This window comes from Cladophialophora psammophila, assembly GCF_000585535.1.
Source record: "Cladophialophora psammophila CBS 110553 chromosome Unknown aczJe-supercont1.11, whole genome shotgun sequence".
In the NCBI taxonomy this organism is placed as follows: Eukaryota; Fungi; Ascomycota; class Eurotiomycetes; order Chaetothyriales; family Herpotrichiellaceae; genus Cladophialophora; species Cladophialophora psammophila.
Genome location: NW_006912932.1, coordinates 888,620 through 901,886, shown reverse-complemented (window position 1 = coordinate 901,886; position 13,267 = coordinate 888,620). Strand labels below are relative to the sequence as shown.

At 53.0% G+C, this 13,267-nt stretch overlaps 5 protein-coding genes across 5 annotated transcripts; 4 read left to right on the top strand and 1 right to left on the bottom strand.

The window, feature by feature from the left end:
- Positions 1-727: 727 nt before the first annotated feature.
- Positions 728-2,379, top strand: A1O5_07543 (uncharacterized protein; the record flags this gene model as incomplete). Its single annotated transcript, XM_007748132.1, has 3 exons — positions 728-1,668; positions 1,766-2,147; positions 2,260-2,379. 3 exons carry the CDS (start codon positions 728-730, stop codon positions 2,377-2,379), a joined length of 1,443 nt encoding a protein of 480 aa, XP_007746322.1.
- Positions 2,380-2,795: 416 nt separating this feature from the next.
- A1O5_07542 (uncharacterized protein) lies at positions 2,796-4,210 on the bottom strand (the record flags this gene model as incomplete). The annotated part of the gene is made up of 3 exons (XM_007748131.1): positions 2,796-3,899; positions 3,949-4,055; positions 4,117-4,210. The coding sequence occupies 3 exons, from the start codon at positions 4,208-4,210 to the stop codon at positions 2,796-2,798; spliced, it is 1,305 nt and encodes a 434-aa protein (XP_007746321.1).
- Positions 4,211-4,901: 691 nt separating this feature from the next.
- A1O5_07541 (uncharacterized protein) lies at positions 4,902-5,951 on the top strand (the record flags this gene model as incomplete). Its single annotated transcript, XM_007748130.1, has 1 exon — positions 4,902-5,951. One exon carries the CDS (start codon positions 4,902-4,904, stop codon positions 5,949-5,951), a length of 1,050 nt encoding a protein of 349 aa, XP_007746320.1.
- Positions 5,952-7,177: 1,226 nt separating this feature from the next.
- Positions 7,178-9,313, top strand: A1O5_07540 (chitin synthase; the record flags this gene model as incomplete). Its single annotated transcript, XM_007748129.1, has 1 exon — positions 7,178-9,313. One exon carries the CDS (start codon positions 7,178-7,180, stop codon positions 9,311-9,313), a length of 2,136 nt encoding a protein of 711 aa, XP_007746319.1.
- An 855-nt stretch (positions 9,314-10,168) lies between these two features.
- A1O5_07539 (hsp88-like protein) lies at positions 10,169-12,523 on the top strand (the record flags this gene model as incomplete). The annotated part of the gene is made up of 4 exons (XM_007748128.1): positions 10,169-10,243; positions 10,302-10,333; positions 10,397-12,155; positions 12,212-12,523. The coding sequence occupies 4 exons, from the start codon at positions 10,169-10,171 to the stop codon at positions 12,521-12,523; spliced, it is 2,178 nt and encodes a 725-aa protein (XP_007746318.1).
- Between the last annotated feature and the right edge of the window lie 744 nt (positions 12,524-13,267).

Here is a 13,267-nt window from a genome sequence, read left to right as displayed (position 1 = left end):
GCCTCACTAGTCCTAGCTACAGCAGACACCCCGATGGCCGTTCCTATTTACGTCAAATATAGGCCTAAAACTACAGGGCTCCTTCCTAACTCGCGTCCACCGATACGAGACTGGACAACAGTGCGGACCACGCCCAGCCAAGCAATGTGGAATGCCCCTGCAGGCGACTGTTTTGGGCAGGTTTTCGAGCCTCACCTCGACCCTGAATCTACAACTATTGCCGAGTTCACCGGGTACCCTTGCCCTCACTAATCAGGTACGGTACTGTACTGCGCTACCGCTGCGTGTCCAGCACCACACCGCACTGCACCACTCCCTCGCAGATGGCACCATCTGCGCCGTTGCGGCGTTGTAGCTCGGCAGAGGGGCATCCGGCGAAGGCAAGCAGAGACATTCCTCGATATGGAAGAGCGAAACTTGGTCTCCGCCCGGCCTTCATCGACGATCCCAATTCCGAGTTAGCAACGCAAGACGGACTTTTGAAGCAAGCTTCGTCCGCTCTGGCTCGACTCCGACTGAGCTTATATACTGTACATATAGGTGAGTCGCGCCCTTTCCCTCGTTGAGATTGAAGACTTGAGGCTCTGCCGGATCTACGCTCGCTTGAGGCGACGCTGTTGGGAAGAAAACCGAGTACCAGAACAGGCTCGACATCGTGCACATTCGCTCACACAGTCTCTCCCCACCTGTCACCTGTCACCCGCCACCCGCCACCCTCAGCCTGATCATGTCGTTCCACTTCATTATCGTGTTATCTGCCCTGGGAATTGGCCCGGTCGCTACTCAGCATTTCCAGCCATCTGATACTCGGCCATCCTGGTCCTGGGCCTGGTCGCCGTCTGCCGTCCACTATACTCAGCCCTCTTGGTCTGCCGAAACTCCCACGTGGACGCCAACCGTTTATACTTCGGAAGCTTGGACGTCCGTTGCTGCATACACCCCCTCTGTTTCAATCCCTACTTGGCCTGAAGACTCTAGCTCTTGGTCCCCAATTAGTTATTCCTCACATACCTGGTCTTCAGAGACTTCCGTGTGGTCCTCATGGCCGACAACCATCTACCCTCCACACTCTTGGCCTTCGAAGACTGCCACCTGGCCGTCGTGGCCAACGAGTAAATCTTGGTCCTCGGTCGCCTGGCCTTCTCCTTCGCCTTCTCCGAGTCTTCCTTCTTTGAACGATGCGCTTATAGCGGCAGGTGCGGCCAAGTTTGCTGCTCTGATTGCATCCGACCCTGTCGTCTCCGCTGCCTTCGCTGCTAATGTACCCACTGTCTTTGCTCCAACGGACCAGTTCATTGATAGCACGGTTAACGTAACACGGTTCGGAAAGCGCGCCACTCTCACCCCGGCTCAGCAGCAGCAACTGCTTCTTCATGCCACTCAGAGTCAGAGTGAGATCAACGGCCTACGCACCCCTCCGGGCGCTGTGGTCCCGACCAAAGACACCAAAGCAAATCTCAAAGGCTCGACCCAGAAAGTCGTCTCTAAGCCGAAGAACAATACCAAGACAACATCCAGCAAACGATGGGCTCCATTCATCCTACCGAGACAGGACAACACCAGTACCGTGGATACTCTGGTGGATGTCTATTCAGGGCTAGGTGATTCGGTCGGTATCATCACCGCTGACATTCCTTTCGATGGCGGTCTGATCCATACAACCGACGGGTAAGCGAAACCTTCGATCCCACGTCCTAGCCAGCTGTGTATTCGAGCGTTCGAATGGGTTCACAACCATACATGAGCTAACTTCTGACATTTAAAGTCTTTTTACCCTGCCCCTCAATTTGTCCTCGACCGCCCAAACCACCGGCCAAACGTCCTTCGTCTCCCTCGCCAGCGCCTCGAACCAGACGTCGATCCTGGACGCAACTCCTCTCATCACCGTCTTCATCCCTACCAACGAAGCCTTCGCCGCCGCAAACATATCACCCTCGTCCAGCGGTATCTCGTCCATCCTAGCAGGACATGTTGTGCAGGACTTTGCAGGCTACCTTCCTAGCCTAGCCGACGGCAGCAGTTATGTTACGCAATCTGGCGCAACTATCACCGTCACCATCCAGGGTGGTGATTACTTCATCAACAACGCAAAGATTGTCTCCTCGAACCTGATCCTTGAAAACGGAGTTGCTCACGTGATTGACGCGGTAGGTTCACACTTGTCCCCATCGTTGACGTTGAACTTTCTCAGACGTTGGTCTGCGACGCACTGAAACATCCCTGGCTGACGTCGCCGTTCACCATCGCGCTATTTTCTAGGTCCTCACCCCACCTATCGCGCCTTACACAGGAGGCAGCACGTCAATTAAAGACACAGGTCTCGCAAAATCCCTCGTTCTAGCCTTGGGCGTCGTCATGGCTCTGGCGTGGACTTTGTGAGTTCCATCATCTTGGCCCTAATAATGGTATCGGCAAAGACGGAATGGAGCAACCTGGGACGTGAAATGGTCTTATCAAACCTTCCCTTTTTCATGTCCGAGGCAGTATCCTTCAGTTTTCACACCCACCATGCATCACAGCACAGCACAGCGCCGCTGTATTGCTTAATGATTAATAAGATGATTAGGAATAATGAATGATGAATGAAGAATGAAGAATAAGTCGGTCACAATAAAATCCTTGATCTTGCTAATCCCATCCCGCCCACCTAGTCGTGATATATAGAGGTGACTAAATGGGCGGACATGTCTCTGGAACGAAAAGGGGGGGGGGGGGGGGGGGGTCAGACACATTGAGGGTGACGGAATATTCATGTGGCGCTTTCTATCGGTAGCTGCATCTTTCTCGCTGCCAAATCAGAACGTCTCGTCTTCGATATTCATCGCCTTGCGGACCACACTTGGACTGGTCGGCTCCCCACTGGCATCCAGTTCAAATCCCAGGGTTTCCAATTCTTGAGTAAAATCAAGTTCCTCCTCCCCGTAATCAATTCCGGCATTAGTAAGAATGTCCTCGACTATCCGCTTCGATGCTTCCTTCGCTGGAGTTTTTAAGAGGCGACTCTGGGGGACGTGGAATTGCATGGTCTTCGGCGGTGATTGGTCGAAGAGCACATCGTCATCAAGATCGTCGTCATCACTGTCCCAAATCCCCGGTGTCCGGGCTGGTGCCTTCAACGGCTGGGTTTTTGATCGTGCTCGTGATGGTGTTAGGACGCTGACACCCGGGACCGGTCTCCTGCGTTCAGGAGAGGAGAAGATCTCTGGGTGGAGCTCTGGGGGAGGCGCTTCTGGACTCGATGATAGAGTTGAGTCGTTGAGTGTTGCAGACCTCGCACATTTTGCGGTAGATGGCGGAGCGCGGGCTCTCGATGGGAGGTGCGCATAACGCTGACTTGTGAGTGGTGTGGCCTGGACTCGGTAGTTTCTGTCTAGCATCCGGTGGAGAAGGGGATCCGTCCTTTTGCGGGCGGTAGATGGGCGGGAAATGGAGGTCGGTGGAGGCGGCAGAAACGGGGAGGATTGTGGTGTTCCTACGGCAATGTTGTCCATGGGGAATACTGGTCGGCCGCCCGGGGTTTGGGGCATGGCCGATTGGGTGACTGACGTGGTATCAACAACCGTATTGTGGACTTCTTGTCGCAGCGTCTCGTACGGTGATGGATAGTCCGCAAAGGTGGCATTATTTTGCGTCTGAAGCTTTTGTGTGATATTAGGCCGTGGGGTGCTGCTCTTGGAGGGGGAGATGGTCATATTTGAAAGGTCCAGGTCCTGTATTGAGTCTGTTGAGATGTGCTGGGCGGAAGGGGTTTCGTAGGACTCCGATGTCTCTAGCGTTGTATGCGTTGTGGTGTTGGTGTCTTCGGTAATTGTAGTGTCCGCATTCTGGAGTTGAGATTGCTGTTCCTCGTAGCCTGACAGGGACACATTGGCACTCGATTCAAAGAATTGCTTCCAGAACTGTGCTAAGTCTCAGTATTGCCTCTATGAGTTTGCCCAAGTATCTCACTCTTGACCCCTCCCAGACTTCCTTGGAATGCGCAGCATATTGTTCGACAATGGGCAGGATGCTTGAAGTCACTATCCGGTGGGCTCGACTGAAATTGTGATCGATTTCTGTAGGGCAACTGGAGTCAATAGATATTCGTGCCTGAGACGGGCCTTTCTTTGGGCCAACCTTGCAATGTCAATGTAATGGACTGCTCGAGTTTCTCAAGCTCCTCGGTCAGAGTCAAGGCTCTTGGTTGGGCGGTGGAAGCGGGGCGAGACATCCTGGGGTGGTTGACTCTGAAGCGTGGTTTACATGCTTGTATTGAGTATGGAGTACGCACTCGCTCAGTATGGAAAATCAATTTGAGTCGCGTGTGCGCCAATGCGTGTGCTGTACCAAGGAGACGCGCCGAGGCTGGTCAAGGCTGGTCAAGGCTGCCATCTACTGATAGTAACTGCGGGTGCGGGGCTCAACTGTGGCATGTACCTCGTATTTGCTCGTACCCACTACACCGCACTGGTCTTCCTCTTCTGCCTCTTCTCCAAAAATGGCGTGTGTGGCGCAGCTCAGCGCAGTCGTAATCTGCCCTCTTCCGTTGTCCCTCTTCCCTCTCCCCCCTCCGAACCGCTTTGCCGCCTTCTCTGCTGGCCTCGTATGATCTTTGATGCTACCATCATCAGGCTGACAGGTTTCAGGACCCCCGTGGGTTGTCTTCAACCACGGTGTTCTCCCGCCTGCAACCTTCACCTCTCTCCCATCATAAGACTTTCAATCAGACAGATACCGCCAGGGTTATTCTCAAAATGCCAGCTCCGCTCGCGAGAGGTAAGTGCCCCCGTGCCTCCTCGCATGCCGCCATTCTCCCCTTACATCATCAGTCCATGCTCATACCATGCCCTTGGGGCACTGAAAATGAGACGTCTCCCTGAGACTGTTCCTACCGTTGTTTTCAATCAATACACTGACACACTATGCCTCCGGTAGGAATCATAATTACTGTCACCGTCCTGGTGGCAGCCAGTATAGCCGCATATGAGAATCCTCAAGTACGAGCATGGATAGACCGTACAAGGCACAGGATCGCTATGGGTTTGTACTCCCTCGGCGATGAAATTGGCCCCAGACCCCGTCCGCGACGCACATCGACAGATGCCTCCATGCATGAGGAGAAGGGTGAGTTGGCCGAAGAGCGACGACGTCAAGCGATCGCCGAGATCATGGAGCGTGGACGGATCATGGAGGAGCGAAGGAAGAGAAGAAGGCTCGCTGAGCAAGAGAAAGAAATACCGTCAAGCCCGACCTTCGATAACCTAGTGGACAAAGACGGGGTTTTGCTACAACCCGCACAAGATGAGCAGTCAATTCCAGCAGCACACTCGTCCGGAGTCGACCCATTGGCGCAGCCAGCGGCTTTGCGGCAGAGGCCATTCCCTTCATACCAAGAGCAGCTCCCGTCCCTTCCCCCTCAGTCGATGGACGCACCTTGTTCTGTGAGGCAGTTCAATGAGAGCCAGCCAAACCAATTCGAGTCAAGATACGAGCGGGAAATGCGTGAAGCATGGAATTTACCTTTGTCCGGCAGAGCTATTGAAATCTTGTCCAGCCATGCTTCAGAGAGCCTGATTGAGCTTACACCCACGACAGAAGGTGTCCCTGATCCAGACTTCTCCATTCCGTCTGCCGAGTATTTCAACCGCCCATTAGAACGGTCAGAATATTTTTCTGCGGCGGGTTCGGATTCGACGCACACTCTCTCTGACCACGAGTCGCAAGCGTCGCTTCCGGTCCAGAGCACATATCTAGACGTGCCTCAAAATGTTATTGCCAATCGATTCCCCCTCGATGCAACACCACCGGCTTCATTGACACCCAGCATTGCTGGCAGCGCAAGCAGCATTCACGCCAGCGAAGCGGAGGAGAGTTCCGATGATATCCTCAGCGACTTTGCAGATGCTATACGTACCCCTTCAAGTGCTTGGACCGACGTCGACAGCACCGTCAGCGGGGACTTCCATTTGTAAATATACGTGCATTGCGGAGTCGTAGTTTCCATCTGGTTGAAAGACATGGCTCCGGAGTATGAATATCGAACGCGGATATGACGGATGCCACTTGTGGTGAAACGCTGCTCCAGAGATGAATTATGCATTGTATCCGCGAACTTGGATTTTTACTCTAACATCGCTCATAGTGCGTTCTCTCTTTTCTCTTCGCCTCGCTTCATCTCAGCTCGATCTCCCTTCAGTTTCAGACTGCGAAAATATCTCTGCCTCTTTTGTGGGCCAGGAGCTGCAACCAGCCATCATGCATATTCTACCTCTTCTCCCAGACTTGGTCTGGGCATCTGTCCCTTACCGACATGATCAACGTGGAAATCACCACCATGTCAGGCAAAATGAGAGGCAGCTGGCACCTCGAACGCAACTGCCTTTTCCCCATCTCTTTCTTTGGCCTTGTTTCCTCATTATCATTCACTTTCTGGGCTGCCCTCTCACTGCCCGTCTTTATCCACCACTCCGACTCATAGCACTTTCTGGCGCCGCCTTCACTACCCCGTTTGAGTATCTTCATGAAATGACTATCATTCACTGATTCTGGGTTCAACACTTTCTCGCCGTGCTCGAGTCAAGCGACTCCTTTTAGACACTCTCAGGTTGCTTTCACAGTTGTCAGCGCACACTCCGACCCCCATAAGTCTATCGCTCATTTGCCTCGACACGCGGTTCCATCACTTGAGACCTTGAAGCTTTGGCAGCCTTGATATCCCGGCGTGCTGCTCACATCCTCCACTCCTCGACAACCGACTGCTCCTAGTCGACAAATATTCTCCGTCCGTCCGTGCAACAGCAGAAGACCAAGCAAAGGCTCTTCCACTATCCATCTATTCCGGACGGTGCATCACCAGTGCGAGCGACATGGCTGAGCGCGAATCTCTTGGTGGCCCCTGGGCTATACCTGATGTGAGTACGTCGTGCCACGCAGCATGGTCTTCTGCTGATGGCATAGATCATTTCTCTCGCGCTTATTGGACCTATCGTTCTCGCGGCCTTCCTCGAGTCTTTTTTGTGGGTGGCAGCCTTTTGTTATTGCCTTGCAAAGGCATACATGAAGGCGGATCACTGGTCGCAAAAGGTGCTGGCTGTGCTTTTGACGGTTGCGTTCACCCTCCTCAGGCAAGTCTGTTGCTCTTTTCTCCCAGAGTGTACGACACTAATGGACAGAATGCAGGGGCATATTCTTGCCAGTTATGGTTGCCACGCTGCCTCTACCGAGGCACCTCGTACAATATTTCCCTACTCTGCTAATATCCATCCTCCAGCAGTTCGCGTTCTACTCCTTCGCTGCGATGCTGGTGATACCTTGGCTTTTCTGCGTCTATCGGCTAGTTGTCGTCCCCCTTGGACGTCAGAAGCGGGTCAAGTATACCCTTAATGAGTTGACCGCCCCGAAGGTAGTTGTGGTCATGCCGGTCTACAAGGAGCCACCGGACTCCCTGTGGAGAGCTCTAAATTCCGTAGTAAACTGCGATTACCCTGCCGCTTGCATTCACGTGTTTGTCTCTTTCGATGGCGATGACATTGATGAGCTTTACCTGAAGACAATCGATCGGCTCGGCATGCCTGTTACCTTGAAGGACTTTCCAAAATCGATCGACGTGGCATTCAACGGGGCGCGGGTCACAGTCTCGAGGTTTCCACATGGAGGGAAGCGACATTGCCAGAAGGCGACATTCCTCCTCATCGACAAGATCTACAAACGGTATCTCCAGGAGAAAGACGACCTCTTCATCTTGTTCATCGACTCCGACTGTATCTTGGATCCTGTGTGCATCCAGAACTTTATGTACGACATGGAATTGAGGCCTGGCAGCAAACATAATATGCTGGCGATGACTGGTATTATCACATCATCCACGAAGAAGCACTCCTTCATCACCTTGTTGCAGGATATGGAATACGTGCACGGCCAGCTGTTCGAAAGATCAGTTGAATCAGGCTGTGGCGCCGTCACATGTTTGCCTGGGGCCTTGACCTTGCTTCGGTTCTCAGCATTTCGAAACATGGCGCGATTCTACTTCTCTGACAAGGCGGAAGAATGCGAGGACCTCTTTGATTATGCTAAAACGCATCTCGGCGAAGACCGATGGTTGACACATCTGTTCATGCTCGGTGCCAAACAGCGGTATCAGATCCAACTGAGCACCAGTGCCTTTTGCAAGACTGAAGCGGTGCAAACATTTCGGTCCTTGCTCAAGCAGAGGCGTCGGTGGTTCTTAGGATTCATCACCAACGAGGTTTGCATGTTGACGGATGGCCGACTTTGGAGGAAGTACCCCATGCTCTGCCTTCTTCGATTTGCCACTATTACCATCCGGACGACGGCACTCCTCCTTTTGATCACCATCATCTCGATATCGAGCACCTCAACTCGTGTAGATTCCTTGCCCTGGGAGTTCATGTGCATCTCCTGCGGTTTGAACTGGTTGCTCATGTTTTACTTTGCAATCAGGCTCCACCGGTGGAAGGCTGCCCTGTATCCGATGATGTTTATGTTGAACCCGTTCTTGAACTGGGTCTATATGGTGTATGGCGTCTTCACAGCTGGGCAAAGAACGTGGGGCGGGCCGAGAGCAGACGCAGGGGCAGCAGATGCTAAGGTGACACCACAGCAGGCCATCGAACACGCCATTGCCACCGGAGACGACTTGAATATTGTCCCCGAAACATTCAAGCCAGCCATTGAATTTCGACGGCGCCGTACCCGACCGTCGGCACTCCAACCATCGTCAAGTGTCGAGGGTCGATTCTTTTCCGCAGAACAAGAACCCGGCCAGTTGCCTGACAATGATGTAGCCTCGACAACCCCAACAAATGTCAATTTTAGCTCGCAGCAGCACCGATATGAGCACGAATCTCTTGACATGAGCGATTCAGATAGTTTATCTGTCCATACGCCAAAATGGATCAACAACTTCAGCGAAGACGAGGAGAGAGGGAGCCGTCAAAGTCGGGAAGCTCACATGGAGCCAAGGCCGAGGAGCATGGTCACAGACCTTCAGCAACGCATGAGAGAAAGCCACTCCGCAGCGCGAAACACAGTGGCCGTCATTCCAGCCTTACAGGATCAGAGGGACCTGTATACACCTGCCGAACCACGTGATGTTCGGCAAGGGATGATAAGAATTCAACACATTGACAATCGAAGTCCCTTGGGGCGAAACAGTCCGCTGATGGCCGTCTCTGTGGAGGAAGATGTCCCTGCTCTGGAAATGGAAGAGAAAGAGGATCGGGACATGGCGGATATCAAGAAGGTCAAGAGAAGGTCATTGAAGAAGCACCAGCGGCTGCGGAAGAGAAGCCCGAGTCCGGGCAAAATGGTGTAAGGCACCCCAAGGCAATGAAGGGGATAGATGGAGGGGAATGAGGACAAGATGTATCATCATTATCACTGAATCCATGATGGAAGACGTAGTATATACCCATAGACACCCAGCCAATGTATTATTGTTCATCCGCCGATCCCCTGCAACAAGCATACTCATTGTTCTCACCTCACGCCACCGAGCCGCGACTCGATAGACAGGCTGACTCCCTGGCATTGGGGTGTCGACTTTGGACTCGCAGGGCGTTGTTGAGACAAGCATTCTGCCTTGCGTCGTGGAAGCAGTCATGATGGACCAACAATTGCTGCCCAGTTGGTGTCGTGTCTGAGGATGATTTGAAGGCCCGAGTGGTTGGGAGACAAGGATAGGGCAGGCTTGGGCAGGCAAAGGGTGAACAGCCTGATGGTTTGCTGGACTGCTGTTTGGTGGGTTGGTGGGCTGGTGGGCTTTGGTGGTGGTCAAGTGGTGGTGTGGTGGCTGCTGCAGGTTGCGGGTGGAGAGTGAGGAGTGACGTCCAGGGCTTGGCTGCGCAAACAGACGACGATCGAAACTGCGCGAAGGTACTGGCTGGTGTTGGCTGTTGGCGGTTGGCGGTTGGCCCTTTACCCTGTCAAAGGCCCTTTGGTGAAATTTTTGGTCGAATCTGTATCTTTCTTCCAAGTCATTGCCGTCGCGGTCCTCTGCCTGCGCTGACATTTCTCCTAAAAGACTTAGACTCATCAACTCTCCCTCCTCTTGCTGTGTCGCTCCCGTTTCATCTTCACCATTTCACCCCTGCTTCAATTCCCCATCACACCACCGCAACTAAAAAAAAAACCCCCCCCACGAGATTTTTTTACTTGAGCGCCATTGACAATGAGCGTCGTCGGCGTTGACTTTGGTGCCCAGAGCACCAAGATCGGTGTCGCGCGCAACAAGGGCATCGACATTGTAAGTCCTCCTTTCCGAGAGAAAGCGACCTCATTTCAACAATACTGACCATTTTCAGATCACAAATGAGACGTCCAACCGATCTACACCGTAAGTGACCCAATGCAGCCTTACTTCGAACACGGATTGCAGAGACTAACTCAGTCTTCACAGGTCCTTGGTTGGCTTTGGTCCGAAAAGCCGATACCTGGGTGAAGCTGCGAAGACCCAGGAGATCTCGAATCTCAAGAATACCATCTCCTCGTTGAAGCGCCTCGCCGGCCGAACCATAAATGACCCCGAAATCGCCATCGAGCAGCAGTACATTACTGCACCTCTGGTGGATGTCAATGGCCAAGTGGGCGCTGAGGTTACGTACCGCGGGGAGAAGCAGAAGTTCACCGCCGTTCAATTGATTGCCATGTATCTGGGGAAAATTAGAGACACGGCCAGCAAGGAACTGAAACTCCCCGTCTCGGACGTGGTCATCAGCTGCCCACCTTGGTTCACGGACGCCCAGCGAAGAGCAATGCTTGATGCTGCCGAGGTTGCCAACCTGAAACTCCTGCGGCTCATCAACGACAACACTGCCATTGCCCTGGGTTACGGCATCACCAAATCCGACCTTCCCGAAGCTGATGCTAAGCCGCGTCGGGTGTGCTTTGTGGACATTGGGTACAGCGACTACACCTGCTCCATCGTCGAGTTCCGCAAGGGTGAGTTGGCTGTCAAGGCCACCACCTTCGACCGACATTTCGGTGGACGTAATATCGACAAGGCTCTCGTCGACCATTTTGCAGCAGAATTCAAAGAGAAGTTCAAGCTTGACATTAGCAGCAACCCAAAAGCTATAACTCGGGTCGCCGCAGCTGCGGAGAAGCTCAAAAAGATTCTCTCCGCCAATGCTTCGGCGCCTCTGAGCATCGAGTCCTTGATGGATGACAAGGATGTTCGAGCGATGTTGAAGCGCGACGAAATGGAAGAACTCATTAAACCTCTGCTCGATCGGGTCACCGCTCCGCTCGAACAAGCCCTCGCCGAAGCCAAGGCCAAGATTGAGGACATTGACGCCATTGAGATGGTCGGTGGTTGCACTCGCGTGCCGGCTGTCAAGGACCGCATCAGCAAGTTCTTTGGCAAACCTCTCTCATTCACACTCAACCAGGACGAAGCCGTTGCTCGGGGATGCGCATTCAGCTGCGCAATTCTCTCACCCGTCTTCCGAGTTCGAGATTTCTCGGTCCACGACATCGTCACCTACCCGATCGAGTTTACTTGGGAGCAATCACCGGACATTCCCGATGAGGATACTAGCTTGACCGTCTTTAACAAGGGCAACGTCATGCCTTCCACCAAGATCCTCACCTTCTACCGGAAACAGGCTTTCGACCTCGAAGCCCGGTATGCCAAGCCGGAAATGCTACCTGGAAAGATCAACCCTTGGATCGGGCGGTTCTCTGTCAAAGGAGTCAAGGCCGACGAGAAGGACGATTTCATGGTGTGCAAGCTCAAGGCGCGGTTAAATCTCCACGGCATTCTCAATCTCGAGAGCGGCTACTACGTGGAGGATGTCGAGGTGGAGGAACCTGAGCCAGAAGCGAAGAAAGATGGGGATGCCATGGAGACAGACCAACCAAACGGCTCTGCCGAACCAGCCAAGCCCAAGATGCGCAAGGTCAAGAAGCAAGTGCGCAAGGGAGAGTTGCAGCTGGTTTCTGGGACTTCATCCATGGACGAGAGCGCCAAGACTCAAATGAGCGAACTGGAAAATGCCATGTACATGGAAGACAAGCTCGTGACAGACACTGAAGACAAGAAGAACGAGCTCGAGGCGTTCATCTACGAGCTCCGGGGCAAGATCGAAGACCAATTCGCCGAATTCGCGAGCCAGGAAGAGAAGGACAAGATCCGTGACAAGCTGGAGAAGACCGAGGTAAGCAATCCCCCATGTAAAACAACCAAAGGAAGGGTCTCGCTAACTCATGACAGGATTGGTTGTACGACGAAGGAGACGACGCCACAAAGGCCCAGTACGTGGCCAAGATGGAGGAAATCCGATTCGTTGCAGGTCCCGTAAGCCAGCGATATCAAGACAAACTCGAAGAGGAACGACAAGCAGTGCTCAAAGCACAAGAAGAGGAAGCCGCGAAAAAGAGAGCAGAGGCTGAAGCCAAGAAGAAGGGAGAAGAGGACGGGAAGAAAGGAGCGGAACCTCAGTCGGCCGATGAGCCCAAAGATATCGAGATGAAGGATGCCCCCGATGGCGAGGCTATCAAGCCTGACAGTGTGGAGGAGAAGTAGATTCTCGACAACTAATGGGCGGGAGCATGGCCTCATGTTTACAAGCACCTCGGGCTTGAGGTATTCATAGATGGGTGCTCATCCACGTCTACGGGCATGGACAATCCCCGGGTTTCATGATGGATGGGTGGATGAAAGGATGGACGTATGTGCAACGTGTCATGCATAGCGAATGGAAAAACGATCTTCTTTCGGGCGTTGGAGGGGAGAGTGTCTCAGGTCGAGTCCATACTAGATAGCGTGTCAACTGGAGATGCTTCTTGTTTGCCAGGTGTGTGTGTGTGTGTGTGTGTGTGTGCCTTTTCCCCCCCCCCTTTTTTTGGAATGAGGCAAGACTCTCTGAACTAGAATGAAACACGGACGATAGATTACAATGAGATTCATATTGAAGACCGAAACATGGTCCCGGGCTTTTGAGGGCCAGGGAGAAATTGCCGAGCAGTAGCCAGGAGACCCAGACGCAGCAACTAACTAGAAACTCGGCACAGGTGACTTGGCAGGCCGAAATGTAGACAAGACAAGAAGAGAAGGCGAAGAGGAAATGTGCTCGGCACATAATACCCGAACGGGCATGGAGGAAGAGGAGGTGGTGTGTTTTACGCACGAAGACTTGTTTTGTGGTGGTGGTAGCAGCGGTAGCAGTGGTACTGTAGCAGCAAAGAGATTTGTGATCAGAAAAACATCCTCCATACCTTCCACCGGAAACGAGGCGTCGAAGAAAATAAAGCGGCGATGATGGAGCAC